This window comes from Ailuropoda melanoleuca, chromosome 13, assembly GCF_002007445.2.
Source record: "Ailuropoda melanoleuca isolate Jingjing chromosome 13, ASM200744v2, whole genome shotgun sequence".
Lineage (NCBI taxonomy): Eukaryota > Metazoa > Chordata > Mammalia > Carnivora > Ursidae > Ailuropoda > Ailuropoda melanoleuca.
Window position 1 is genome coordinate 29,936,268 of NC_048230.1, and position 14,773 is coordinate 29,951,040.

Sequence of the window (14,773 nt, forward strand, 5' to 3'; positions counted from 1 at the left end):
AAGACGTGTGTCATGGCTGAACTGTAGCACAACATATTCCAGCGTGGAGGGTGTGAAGGCTCTTCACCAGGGGAGAATGCAGTTTCCTTCCTGTCAGCCACTCGGGTAGCTACTACTGAATAAAGAATAGAACTGTACTTAATGAAGAACAACAGCAAGAAGCTAATTACCTGAAGTTTTCACTGGGGCTGGTGTAAGAAGTCTTAATCTGCTTGCTCTTTCCCACAGTCAAATGTCGGTTTATATTTGTCTTCAGGTTTTGTACAGTATTAGAATACTGTGAGGGAAATGATCTGGACTTCTACCTGAAACAGCACAAATTAATGTCGGAGAAAGAGGCCCGGTCCATTATCATGCAGATTGTGAATGCTTTAAAGTACTTAAATGAAATAAAACCTCCCATCATACACTATGACCTCAAACCAGGTATGTCTAACTTTCAGGTGACTGTATTGATGGCTTTTCTCTGGTCTTCGAAGTGACTTGTTATTTTACAAAGTTAAAGAATGTGGCGGGAGCCTGGAAGCCTAGTAGCATCTGGCTGTGCCCAGGCAGGTGTGCGAACAGAGTCCTGGCCCGGCAGTCCTGGGCTTGAGATGGGGAGTCTAATTAAATACTCGGGAGAAACAATGCCCTCGTCTTTAGAGCCAGGGCAGGTCATGACGTCAGCCCGATTTAGAAAGAACTGCGCTGGCAGGCTCAGCTTTGTGTTTTCCCATTACTCACCCTACGTAGCCGTTCCTCTCCTCCAAGTCTCTTTGATAAGTGCCTCCAAATGAACGAGTTATTTTGTAGGCATGCCTCCCATTTCATTAAATCCCCAGCAGTTCTTCATCTTTTTGTATGGTTACTGTGTTAACTTCAGTAGACCTCAGCGAACAGTAGAGGCCAGTTAGACTCCTTACCTCTGTTTTCTGTTGTCGTCATCGTGGGCTGTATGTTCCCTGCAGACAGCTGGTGCTGCCTGGGCTTGGGTGCTCGGGAGATGGTTCCCATTTACCGCCTGGTGGGCACGGTTGTTAACTCTGCTTTCCTCTCCTGGTAGCTGCATATTAAATCTCACTATTTACTATTCTTTAATGTTCTAATACAGTTCAAATGACTAAAAAATTCGTTACAACAAAGTAATTTTTAAAACTATGGCCATTGTGTGATGGGGTTTTCCATTGCTGAATCCGATACATTCTCCCAGCGTACAAGCTGTAGGTGGCACTGTGGTACTAGCTTTGATGCCCTTGTATGTTTTTTTGGGTGGTGGTTGTTGTGTTGTTTTTTTTGTCCTGAAACGACTGTTCTAAACAGGGTGGTTTAGAGATCGTTACTGAAAGTTCAGATGAAACTTTCCCACCATTTTTGACTAACTGTCCAAGTGATATTTTACTTTGGCGAGTTACAGTTTTTTTCCCACTGCTCATAGTGGTGGTTTTGGCACATCTAGCAGGTGATTCTTGGAAAATGGAAGTTTGCAGCCAGATGCTGAGGACTCTCCTCCAGCATCCAGAGTCCAGATCATTTTATTCCAGGAATTCAGATGCTTGCTATTACGTGCAAGAGTTCGAGTTCAGTTGTCCCCTTCTTGTCTGTTATTACCTTGAACTTTTCTCTTAATTAGTAAGTCTCTTTTTATTCATGAAGGTTTTCATCTCTTTAGGTAATATTCTTTTAGTAAATGGTACAGCATGTGGAGAGATAAAAATCACGGATTTTGGTCTTTCCAAGATCATGGATGACGATAGCTACAATTCAGTGGATGGCATGGAGCTAACGTCACAAGGTGCTGGTACTTACTGGTAGGTATCCGGGAGATCTGCCAGGATGGCTGGCGGAGATAAGGCTGGGCTATACTGAAGTGTTGGTAATTAATCATTAATATCTACATCCTGTCTTAGGCAAAAATGCTGTAAACCAAAGTAGACTTTCCTCCCCAAATATTACTGTCTTTCCAGCAGTTTGACTCTTTTTATTTAATTAATTTTTCTTTCCTGTTTTGGATACCATTGAGAGAGGTCACGTATGGCCAGGCGTTGGAGTTGTGTCTTTCTTCCTAGGGCTCGCCCTGTGGAGTAGGAAGAGAATGAGATTGCTCATGTGTATTTAAAGAATGGCCCTAAATTATTTTTGGTACAAATGCAGGTCTCTCTCTCTCTCTTTTTCTTTTTCCGAGAGAGGGAGAGAGAAGATGGGGGGAGAGAGGGAGAGGAAGAGAGAGAATCTTAAGCGGCTCCACACCCTGTGCGGAGTCTGATGCGGGGCTCAGTCCCACAATCCTGAGATCACGATCTGAGCCCAGATCAAGAGTCGGATGCTTAAGCGACTGAGCCCCCCAGATGCCCCATTGCAGGTCTCTTCTTATGCATTAATGGGATAAGGGATTCATCTCTAGAGTTGCCTGAAGATGGGGGACTGTCGAGAACTGAGGGGTTGTGAAAGATCAGTATGTAAAAGAACCACAGCATCCCTTGAAATCTAAACAGAAAAAAGCATAGTGTGCTAGGAAATTTATCCATCTCCTCAGCCATGCTCTAAAAGGTTTTGGGCCACATATCTTCCATCTGTTGTCACCCATCTCCCTGCAACCACCCTACCCCGGCTAGCTCTGTGACCTCTCCTGCTTCTGCCTAGTATTCCTTTCAACAGCAAGAACCGTAAAAGATACCTGGAGCCTAAGCATTTAACTTTGTGATTGTATAGGCGTGTTAATGGAGCTTGCTTTTCACTTCTGAGGTGGTAACACAAAGCTCCATATTGGACGTGTGATCCCAACGTGGAGAAAGCCTCCAGCAGCACTGAGGGAGGGGTTACACATGCTGTTAAACACCAGGGTCTGTTGGTCAGATCTCTTATCTTTGAGACTGGAGGGCCCTGGGCTTTAGCAGAATAGTGACTGCCTGGGAATGAGGGTGTTGATTGGAAGCAGACAGAGAAGGGGGAATTCGTTCACAGCCCACAAGAAGAGCTCTATTCTCATCAGTCTGGTCAGATGTAAGTTATGTATATTAGAGAAACCATCAAATCCTGGGAAAAACACCACGTACGCAAAATTTCTACTTCTCATTGCTCTTTATTTTTTAGAAGGTACCTATAGTGAAAATCAGTCCCTAAATTAAAACTTTGAGATTCTAGGTTTAAAATAGAAGCTACATTTACAGTGTGTATTTACTGTGGTGGTTATTGTGGGTTAGTGTTCCTGTCACTAAATGATACAAAAATATCTGTTGTTGAAAATTCTGGAAACAGGTCTATACCTCTGCAGTATAAATTCACTAGAACTTAGATTCTAGCTTTTTGTTTGGTAGCTTGTTCTTTTAAAAAGTGAAGCCTTTTAACATTTAAATCAGTTTTGTCGTTGCTACATATTGCTATATTTGCTAAGCTATTACAAATTTAGTGGTTGCAATTTAAACAAAAATTATGTTTGGAATTTGCTTCAGAGTAATTTGTTGGGGGAGGGGGGAGAGGTATACGAACAAAGATTGGCCCCACGTTAATATTTATTGAAACTGGGTGATGGTTACTTGGGGGTTCATTTTACTGTTCTTTCTACTTCAGATTATATTTGAAGATTGGTTTCATAATAAAAGGTGAGGTAGAGAGGGAGGCTACTGAGAAAGTTAATTAATTCCGTGGGTTCCTGTGAAGTTTACAAAGTCTCCGTGTTGGTAGAAGCATTGTCATAATCACCGTCCTCCTATGTCATCCTCTTGTGATGTCCTCAGAGATACAAACAGGACGGGAAGACACGACAAATTCTAGGTGACTGTTTGCAGTATTTTTGGCTGTTGCAGTATTTGTAGAATTCTTCTCCATTGAATACTATTTTTATTTTATTTTAAGATTTTAAGTAATCTCTACACCCAACATGGGAATCGAATGCACACCCCTGAGATCAAGTGTCGTGTGCTTTGCAACGCTTGGGTGGCTCAGTTGGTTAAGTGGCTGACTCTTGATCTCAGCTCAGGTCTTGATCTCAGAGTTGTGAGTTGAAGCCCCGCATCAGGCTCCACACCCGAGTGGAGCCTCCTTTTTTAAAAAAAAAAAAAGAAGTCGCGTGCTCCACTGACTGAGCCAGTCAGGCCCCCTGAATACTACTTTTTTTTTTTTTTTTTAAAGATTTTATTTATTTATTCGACAGAGATAGAGACAGCCAGCGAGAGAGGGAACACAAGCAGGGGGAGTGGGAGAGGAAGAAGCAGGCTCATAGCAGAGGAGCCTGATGTGGGGCTCGATCCCATAACGCCGGGATCACGCCCTGAGCCGAAGGCAGACGCTTAACCGCTGTGCCACCCAGGCGCCCCCCCCTGAATACTACTAAATAAATGACCTGTAGACTAGACCTTGAGAATCTTCTCTATGATTTTTATCATGACAGAATATGCAACTTGGTTTTTAAACACAATTTAGTGCAGTGTCAAAGAACTGTCTTCTCTCTCCCGAAGTCCCTGATAGGGAATTAGAGTGCTTATTATTTTCAGTATTATTTGGGTGAAGAACTAGTTTATTTCTCCATTTACACATGGGCACCTGAAACCTAGAAAGTGATTTTCCAGATTTGTACTATCCAGTGGCAATGTCTTTTTTTTTTTTTTTTAATTCAGGTCTTTTGTACTCTGAATATTTATTCAGCATTGGATAAGTTCAACAACTTCTGTCCTTCCCTGCCACCTCCACAAAAGAGTTATAAATACATTAAAATGATCATTTTGGAATCAGATTTCTATTTGTTATTTATCCAAGATCATATTTAAAATGTGTATGTTGAAGAATCAAGAACCATGAAAAGTCGGGTTCAGGGAGGTTTTAGTGGTATTTGGGAGAGCTGTTCTTTTTATTCTTTTTCCTGTGTTTTTATTTCTTTGCTTTTTTCCCTCTTCATAAGTTCAGTGTATGTTTTGGCTAACAGTTTTCATTGTGAAATAATATTGTAGGTCAGTGGTCTTAATCATCCCAAAAAGTCTGTTAAAAATAATAAATAAGAAACAAGAACGTGAGACTAAACTTCTTTTAAAAAAGAAAAAAGTCCATCAAATATTTTCTGCCTCTCAACTCTTGTGGCCCCCTTCAAGTTGTAAGTTTAAATTTTTATACCAGAAGCACAGCAGGGTCTAAAATAAAGAATTTTTCACAGAATTGGTTTTACCAGCATGAAATTTGCAGAAATCGATCTGTTATCTTCAGAATGCTGCCTTCCAGCTGCGCCATGGCTAAGGCCCCAGGCAGTGAGTGGAAGCATATTTGTCTGGTTTCCTAAATGCCAAGAGGCACTTACCTTCCACACCATACAATTTGGTGTGGTTGGCTGCCCAGCTAGTCTTTTTCAGAGGCCAGGGGTGGGTGGGGAGGGAAGGAATTCAGATGAGGATTGAATTGTGCAAACTACTAGTTTGTTGGGCTTTTTCTCTCCTACTTGTTAGACTTCCAGTAAGCCCCTGGTCACTCTTCAAGTGGGAGATGTAAAATACTTTTGATAAATTGGCCTGTAATATCACCATTTATTATAGGTTGTAGTTACTCCCAGTCCAGATTTTGCAAACAGGCTACTTTAAGAAGGCAGACAGCCTGTCCCCTCAGAGATTCATATGGGGTCCTGAATTCGTTTGACTTTAAAGATAGTTATTCCAGAGACAGTCATCTCTCTTAGCCAGTGTGAAAGCAAACGCACACCGCTTTGAGTTGCATTTTGATGTTTGTTGCTGCAGCTCTCATAAAAGGGAGTGAACTTCTTTTGTGTTGTCTCTCCTTTTTGGAACTTGTTGAGTGACACTCGTATTAGGGCACAACCCTGGGCAAGGATGCTGGGCTGGGGGAATATTTGCCTCTCTCTCAGTGAGTCGAGAAGTGTATTTTAAGGCTTTTAGAATATGACTGCCTCCTTAAGTTAGAGTGTCTTCTCATGGACTTTCCTCGGCTAGGCCCAAGTTGCATTTTTGGCAAAATTTCAGTTAAGTTCAGATATTTTTATTTCCCACAAGGTCTTCTACTTTGCCTTTTTGTACATGTCCTAAATTTATACAGTCATTTTTCTAAGAATTTTTATTTTCCTTTTGTCCCAGGTATTTACCACCAGAGTGTTTTGTGGTTGGGAAAGAGCCACCAAAGATCTCAAATAAAGTTGACGTCTGGTCAGTGGGTGTGATCTTCTACCAGTGTCTTTATGGAAGGAAGGTAAGGAAGAAGGTCAGATGTGGTGGCTTGACGTCTGTCTTGGGCCGCATGTATAGACTGGCATGGTGTCAGTTATTCTTTTGGAATTAATCATTTGGTTATACAGAATAGAATCCTGAAAGTTGTGGTTTGAAGAAAATACAGACAGTAATAAAAGCTTTATGCATAAGCAGAACTTTTCAACCCTAGAGTACTTAATGAATTCCACTGGGCTATTGAAAACATGCATTTTTGTTGTTTTCAATTAGATCCAGGATATGTTTTGTTTCTGATAATATATACAAGGAATTATGTGAAATAGTTTATTTAAAGTATACAGTCGTCCTAGGAGCCATTCTTTAAGGTCCCAAGAACTGAAACTTGAAATAGCTATAGGGCTCTTTATTCCCAGCCACCCCATTAGTTAAAGCTATTATTAATAAAAGCATGCTTTCTATTTTCTGTTTTCGGTACACCCCTGGGGAGGTGTGGTGTTACGACATATTCACTGTTACCTCTGGATCAAGGTGCTAGATCATTTGGACACATAATAACCTAGGTAGTAGACTGTACCTAATGAATTTTCACATTTGTGTTTTCCTTACGAGCCTTATTAATAAACATACATACTAGGATCCAGTGCGTATATGCTTATATTTTTGCTGTCAGTGTCTTACAAATAATTGAAGTTTGTCAGTGGTCCTGACGGTGTAGGTTGTGGGTATAAGTCCATTTGGGAGTTCTGCAACTCCCCTGGACTCTTAGTATTTTTATTACAATCCCCAGACCAAGCTCTTCGTTCAGATTTCACCTTCTTCTTTAACTTCTCCTTGGTCTTTGTTTCTTTATCTCACCTCTCTAATATGGGGAAACTATTCAGAACCAGCCTGTATGGGTTAATTATTATTATTTTTAGGTAATCTCTACACCCAACATGGGGCTTGAACCCACAACCCTGAAATCAAGAGTTACGTGCTGTACTGACTGAGCCAGGCAGGCACCCCCAGAGGAGTTAATTATTATTTATACTCTCTGATAATGTGGAAGTGCTGCTGATAGTGTTGTAGAGCTTATGTACAAGTGCTGTAGAGATGACACTAGACTTGAACTTACATTTTAAGAATTTATTAGAAAATTGGGGTTCCTGGGTGGTGCAGTCGGTTAAGCGTCTGACTCTTGATTTTGGCTCAGGTCATGATCTTAGGGTCATGAGGTGGAGGCGCCCCCCCCCCCCCCCCCCCCCCCCCCCCCCCGCCGCAATCAGGCTCCTTGGTCAGCCGGGACTCTGCTGAAGATTCTCTTCGCCCCACCCACCCCTGCCACGTGCTCTTATGCGTGCACATGCTTGCTCTCAGATAAATAAAATCTTAGTTGGGGGGGGCGAGAAAAGAAAAGAAAATGGCACGTTGGGGCACAGATGAAGCCCTTAAATAGCCCCAGCTCTTCCCCCCCAACACACATCTTGTACTTAACTCCTTCTCTTTTATTTCCTTTTCCATCTCTCTTTACCTGTGTCTTGGGTCTGCCGGTGGTGCATGTATGTATTACTTAAGCCTACAGGTATCAGAGTAGAAGAAGTTGCTGGTTCCTGCTGTAATGTTCTTTTTCTTGGGTGTAGGCAAAGCTGAACAGAGGTGTTGTGATATGGCAGATGCTGCTTCCAGTCCCAGCTCTGCCTTAACCTTGATGGTGCCCTGTGAGCATGTTACTTAAGTTCTGAGCCTTTCCACCCCTCACCTATAAAAAGAGAGAGAGAGGAGACCATCTCCAAAGTTCTTTCTAGCAATTCTCACTGAGGCATGTCTTCTTTCCCTTCCCTATGGTTTTGAATTGTGTTCTCTTTAATTTTAACCAGAGGCCCACCTTTGTTTGTTTCGTTTTTTTGTATGATAGCCTTTTGGCCACAACCAATCCCAGCAAGACATTTTACAAGAAAATACTATTCTTAAAGCTACTGAAGTGCAGTTCCCGCCAAAGCCAGTAGTAACACCAGAAGCAAAGGTAAGTTGTGACCCACTGGCCAGCAGGAAATGACTGCTTTGCTTTCTGTATTATTTCTCTGGGTAATAGTGGATGGATTATCAGTATAAAAGGAATCATTCAAAACCTCCTCCTCCTACCTTCTGAATGTGTATTTCTCCAGTCCCTACCCCGTTCTCCCGCTCTCCTCCTACAGCAGGTACTTAGGGTGCCTGGTGAGTACTAGGCACTGTCTAGGTCATAGAGAGGGAATGGCGAGTGTGTAGCAATGGACTACAGACAAGGTCCCTGCCTGTCAGGAGTTTCTGTTCCAGCAGGTGAGACCAACAATAACTAGCAACAGATTCATCTCAGATGGTGAAAAATAAATTCAAGTAAGAAGACGGAGGGGCGGGAACTCCTTTTTTGATGGCCTGGTCAGGGGCAGCCTCAGTGATGGAGGGACCTGTTGAGCAGTCTTGAATGGTGTGAAGGTGGGAGCCGTGTGTAGATTTGGGAGAAGAATCTTCTAAGCAGAGGAGTGCGTGAAGCTGAGCTGTTAAGTGTAAGCTTAGGAGATCCGCAGAGCAGGCGGGGCAGAGGGGAGGGTGGTCAGTAGGAGAGGCAGCGGGACAGCTGGGGAACTGATATGGGAGACACTCAGGGCAGCTGTGTGATCTGATTGCTGTTTCAAAAGCGTGCCCTGGCAGCTGTGTAGAGAGAAAATGCAAGGTGGAATTACTTGACCAGTAACTATCCTAGCCAACCTAAGTAACCCATTTAACTCCTGTTTCACATCTCACTAAGAAAGATTCATTTTTAAAGGCCAAGGATTATTAAGTGTATTTCTGTGAATTTATTCTTCTCTTCCAAATACTTGAATCAGGCAGCTACCTATAGGTGTTTTTGATTTTGGAAAACCAGGATTGTTGCTGTACTTTTGTTTATTAATTAAACACGGAAAAAAGAAAATCATTATATCTCATGTTTTAGGTGTGTGTGGTTTTTTTTTTTAATAGACTTTGTTAGACTATATTTTTTAGAGCAGTTTTAGACTCAGCAACACTGAGCAGAAAGTAAAGAGTTTCCAGGTATTCCCTGTGTCTACACAGGCACAGCCTCCCCCGCAGTCAGCATCCTGCACCAGAGTGGGACGTTTGTTACAGTTGATGGACCTACATTGCGACATTGTCATCACCCAAATATAAAGTATGGCCTGAGGGTGGTAATAATGACATTTTAGATTCTTAAAAATCATTTCATTTATTTAAAATAATTACAAGACTCTGATTAAATAGAACTATCTGGTTATAAAATTGAAGACAGATCATCTGTTTAAGGGCCTTTGTGATAAGAATTGTAGAAACTGAGCCTGTGTAGGCCTTCGTACCTAGCACAAAGGAAACTTCTGTGTTCGTAGTAAATTAGGATTCCGAATGAAACCCAACTCATGGTATGATTCTATGTCTGCGCTACTCTTGGGGAGACAAGTCCTGTTCAGGTTTTCTTTACTACTGAGGTGTGTCCCTGATCGTTTCGAGGAAGAATGAGATACACAGGGGAACCATTTACCACTCTGTGACCCACTATAGCGTTAGTAAGTGTGGGTCTCCTCACCCTGCCTATGGTGGTGACTTGTCATCACCGTTTTCACTTCCTCAGGAAGTAGAAAGTTCACATGAGGCCATGGTTTGTACACGCAAGACCGTAAGGTACACGTGCCCGGGAAGGCCGGCCGAGGCAGAGAGAGTGGTTTTTGTGTTGGTCTTTGTGCTTTGGGGCAGGGGTATCTGGAGGTCAAGTCATGCCCCATTGCCCCTCAGGAATGGCTTGGCTGCCTCCTTCCAGGAAGTAGTCCGTGGCCAGAGAGAGGTGCTGCTGCCCGTGCGTCTCCTTGCCTGGTCCTTTCGGGGTGTGCCGGTGATTTCCGGAAAGGGCCCTGAGCCCCTGCTCTGTAGAAGACATTTGCTCCGGGCCTGGACCCTGGCAGCCACTACAGAGCCTCAGAGTTCCCTCTGGGAGCGCCACGATTATCTGCCTCAGGCTTCTTCAAGAACCTTTCCTTTCAGGCGTTTATTCGACGATGCTTAGCCTACCGAAAGGAGGACCGCATCGATGTCCAGCAGCTGGCCTGTGACCCCTACTTGCTGCCTCACATCCGAAAGTCAGTCTCCACGAGTAGCCCTGCTGGAGCTGCTATCGCGTCGACCTCGGGGGCGTCCAATAACAGTTCTTCGAATTGAGACCCACTCCTAGGCCGCGAACTGTTGAGCACACAAAGTGGACAAATGGCATTCAGCAGTGGGTTTGGGACATAGCGAATCCGAATGGATCTCATGAAACCTGTACCAGGTGCTTTTATTTTCTTGCTTTTTTCCCATCCATAGAGCATGACAGCATCGATTCTCATTGAGGAGAAACCTTGGGCAGCTCTGGCCAGGCCTCGTAGGAAAAGGCCCCGCCCAAGGTTCCGGCGTCAACGGCCACTGCGTGTGGCTGCTCTGAGTGAGGAAAAAATTAAAAAGAAAAACTGGTTCCATGTACTGTGAACTTGAAAACATGCAGACTCAGGGGGGTCCCTGATGCAGTGCTTCAGATGAAGAATGTGGACTTGAAAATACAGACTGGGCTAGTCCAGTGTCTATATTTAAACTTGTTCTTTTCTTTTAATAAAGTTTAGGTAACATCTCCTGAAAAGCTTGTAGCACAAAGGCTCAGCTGGGGATGGTGTTTGACTTCGGAGGAAAAAAGTTGCTATTGCCCGTTAAAGGCACTAGAGTTAGTGTTTTATCCCTAAATAATTTCAATTTTTAAAAACATGCAGCTTCCCTCCCCCCCTTTTTTATTTTTGGAAGAATACATTTGGTCATAAAGTGAAACCCGTATTAGCAAGTACGTGGCAATGTTCATTCCAGTCAGATGCAGCTTTCTCCTCCGTCTGGTCTCCTGTTTGCAATCGCTTCCCTCATCTCAGTAGGGAAAGCGTCGAGTGGGAGGACTGAGGTGTGTGGGGCTTTGCCGTCGGACAAAGAACGAGGTTAGAAGCCCGCAGCTTGGAGTCTCTAGGTTTTCAACTCTCTCTTCACAATTTGAACACTTGACGGTTGTCCCTTTTAATTTATTTGAAGTGCTATTTTTTTAAATAAAGGTTCATCTGTCCATGCAGTCCTCTTGGATTCTCTGAATGTAGTAACTATCAAAAACTGTTCCAGAGGTAGGCAGAAAATGGGCCGGGGAGCCAAATGAGGACTCAGGAGGTCCTCCCCACGGTCTCTGTGCTTGCTAACTGGTGTACCTTTCTTGTTAACCACGATATTAAAACTTGATCAGCTCATAAGCTTTCCTCTGTTAGATCTTTTGGCAGGAAACGACCTCCAGCCCTCTCAGTTTTGTGGGTGTGTGCTGGTGTGTGCGTCTGTGTGTGCGTGTGCACACAGGCTTTGTCTGACTCGCTTCAGTAGATCAAGTGGAGTTAAAAAAGAACTGCAGGGAGATAGGTATTTCGAATATGAACATTCTTTTGGAACTTTTTTTTTTTTAAACATTTGGTTGTTTCTGAGATGTGTGGTCAACTGAACACGGAGCTGAAATGGGAGATGCGTGGCCCCACCGTGCCCTTGAAACAGCAGAGCACTCTACAGTAGAGAGGGGAGGAGGCCAGAGCCTGAGCATGTGGTAGCCAGCTTGGAATGTTACTGACATATGTGGCAAGAGGGCTCAGCCAGAAATATTTAAAGATGCAGCATTCAGGCGTGCGAGCTCCCTGGGCAGGGGGAGGGAAGTCAGGAAGGGTAGAGAGCTCTCAGATGACTCTAGTCTTTCTCTCACACTTGAGAAATGTCACTGGTGACACTTTCGCTGGCACCTGTGTTGGTTTTGTGGCCCTGCCCTGCCCCACAGCCCTCAGTGCCAGGTGCTCTTAGGGGAAGATGGAATGATCCCAGATGGAGAGACAGTGTCGGGTAGGTACTGTCTTGCAGAGCTCTGAATGGGAGGAAGTCAGCCCTGGAGCCCTCAGAGCCTCCAGCTTTCCAAGTTATCACAGATACTTTTTTTTTCCAGATTTCCATTTTATCGCAAGTGTTTATACACGCATTACACACGTGATATACGTGTGTGTGTATGGATGTGGTACCTTTTTAACCGTGACTTTCAAGCTGTTAAGCAGAGAGTCCCTCAGGGTCTCACAGGCTGAGCGCCCTGGAAGGATGGTGTGTGCACACGTGAAGAGATGGAGGCGTCGAGAGTGACTCGGAGTATTAAGTCCTGTTCCTTGTGTTCTCTTATTCAGTGATCTTGCGAGACTTTTTTTTTTTTTTTAAACTTTTCTTTTTTTAAGGTTGAAAGAATGCTGCATCTTTAAGCCTTCCCTCTAACTTCCTGCCTCCTCCTCCCCATGGGCTTGTAAGTGGAGCTGCAGGACTTTGTTGATCTGCCTTTTCTGCCCTCGTCCTGAAGAAGGTATGCCCTCTCTCCTCGTTTCCCTTGGGTCTGGGGCCTGGTTGGAGCTGACTGGGCTCGCCTTGGGTTTGGGCAAGGCCTCTTTCACTACATGGACTAGCCTCAGAGAACATGCAGAATGCTGACCTCGTCTAGATTTTTAAGTAGCCAATGAAATCACTAAGTGGGGTTCTTCCATGACATTTTTTGTTAATATGGGTTTCACTTTTTCCAAGGACAATCCCTTATTGCCACAATTGATTTAAACTATGACAAAAAATGTGTATTAATTTGTAATTAAAGCCAGCCAGACTGTTTTCGACTTTCCCAACTTGGGGCGGGGGGGGGGGAGGATATTAAAATAAGTTTTAAGAAGTGAATCTCCCAGCCTCTTGATTTTACTCTAGTTCTTCAGCTTCAAACAGGGCTCTGAGCACCTCGGGGCGGGTGCGTAGGGAAATCCTACAGCTGACTGTGTCCCCGTGGACGTTGAAGGCATGTTGGCAACGTGTTGATTTTGTACCTCCGGTGTGCCAATAACTAATGCTTGTTGGTGGGAAGACTGCAGGGAGCAGGATAGGGAAGGCCCAACTGTCAGCTCACGATCCAGGGGTGAAAGCTCTGGGCCCCAGGAAGGGAAGGAATACAGGTCTTTGATGAGAAGGAATTGGGCTCCGAGTTCTACATCCGACGATGGGCAGCTTTACGTGGAGACTTGCTCTTGAGAGCCGTGTGCACCCCACTTCTGTGGCTGACCCGGGCACACCTGCTCATTGCCTTAGAGGGTTTGCCGCCCTCCTTCCTTTAGCGCTGTGTGGACAGGTTTGCCTTCAGCTGAGAAGATGAGCAGGCAAGGAGCTCCTGTGTTTCTTAACTTAGAAAATAATTCTCTTTAAACGTAGTCATCTCCTAGAATCCTAGAGCTAGAAGTAAGCTCCTCGCTTGACCCATCTTGGTGAGTTTTGCTTTCTGAGAATCTCTGCCCCTCCCCCCTCCCACTTACTCATCATTCTACTTGCCCAAGCTGGCTCTGTCTGTAATTGAAATTAGCCCCAGGGTAAGTGGGGGAGAGACATGGTGCACACACTAGTTGAGGTATGGGGAGTCTCTGCTTCCTAAAATTAGCTGTTCTGTTGTCATTTCTTAAGGCAGAATCACCTGGAAGTTAAGAGCCTGGGCTTTAGAAGTAGGTCTGGCTCAGAATCTACTTCTGCAAGCTTCAGAGATCGCTCCTTGCATGGTTGTAAGGAGTGGAAATAGTAGGTATAAAAAAGTGCCTGGCACATGAGAGAGGAGTCAAAAAGTGTGCTTTACAGAAAGATCACAAGATCCAGTAAATAGGATTGCTGGGCCTGAACCCCCCCCGCCAAGTTTGCTGGTGGAGATTCAGAGCCCTTCTACTTGCCAGGTGGTCAGGAGATCCTTTGGCCCCAGGGAAGTGATGCAGACCTCACAGGAGCCTTCCCCTTTGGCTTGAGATTCCCTATCAACCTTTGTCCTATGAGGTCAGCAGTCTCCTCTTACCTGGATCCACGACTGCTTCTGGCTGAATCCGGGGGGAGCATCTCCTAGGCCAGTGTAGTTCCCAGGCCAGCGGCATCAGCATCACCTGGAACTTGTTAGAAATTCACGTTCTCAGCGCCCTCTCCCCCAGTCTGTCTCCCAGGTGGCTTGAGCACTGAGGTCACAAGTTCTGCTGACCTTCCTATCAGGGTGGTGCAGGTGGAGAAGGTGGCGGTCAGGTCTTGTCTAAAATTCACCCAGCTGGAAAGAGAGACAAGTTGGTTTTGTTTTCTGTGTTAGGGATAAAAATCTGTCTTAAGCTCTGGGCTGTCTTAGGACCAGTGTCATGCGTACGCTCCTTTATGGGGAGCCTCGGGAGTGCCCGTACAACACATCCCTTATACGGGAGCCTTGGGACCTACCAGTACGTTCAAGAATCATTCACTCCTTTGGGCAAAGCTTTTCACCCTTGGCTTTCTTTAAAATACATATCAACTCACCGGTACCTTATTGTGAATTAACTTAGCACGTTTTTCTTTTACTTGAAGGGTCCACAGCTGCAGGAGGGAGCTGCGACCTGGGTCGGACCTGGGTGGGCTTGTGAATACAGCCTGGCACCCTGAATCAGGGGTGAGGAGAGCCCGGGCCTGCAGCTCTTTGGAAGGGGTGAGGGTGGAGAGAGCAGAGAGGTTGCAGGGAGAAGAGGGTTAAGGAGGGAGTGGTGAGGGAC

The 14,773-nt window shown here is 44.7% G+C and overlaps 1 protein-coding gene across 9 annotated transcripts in view; it reads left to right on the top strand.

The window, feature by feature from the left end:
* Positions 1-11,265, top strand: part of TLK2 (tousled like kinase 2) — a 106,615-nt gene extending 95,350 nt beyond the window's left edge. For all 9 annotated transcript variants that reach the window (XM_034641203.1, XM_034641204.1, XM_034641208.1 and 6 more), the window contains 5 exons: positions 257-426; positions 1,652-1,790; positions 6,051-6,162; positions 8,035-8,142; positions 10,170-11,265. In XM_034641203.1, the coding sequence (XP_034497094.1) occupies positions 257-426; positions 1,652-1,790; positions 6,051-6,162; positions 8,035-8,142; positions 10,170-10,343 (703 nt within the window). In that variant the 3' untranslated portion in view covers positions 10,344-11,265. The remainder of the gene's footprint in view (positions 1-256; positions 427-1,651; positions 1,791-6,050; positions 6,163-8,034; positions 8,143-10,169) is intronic.
* Positions 11,266-14,773: the final 3,508 nt, after the last annotated feature.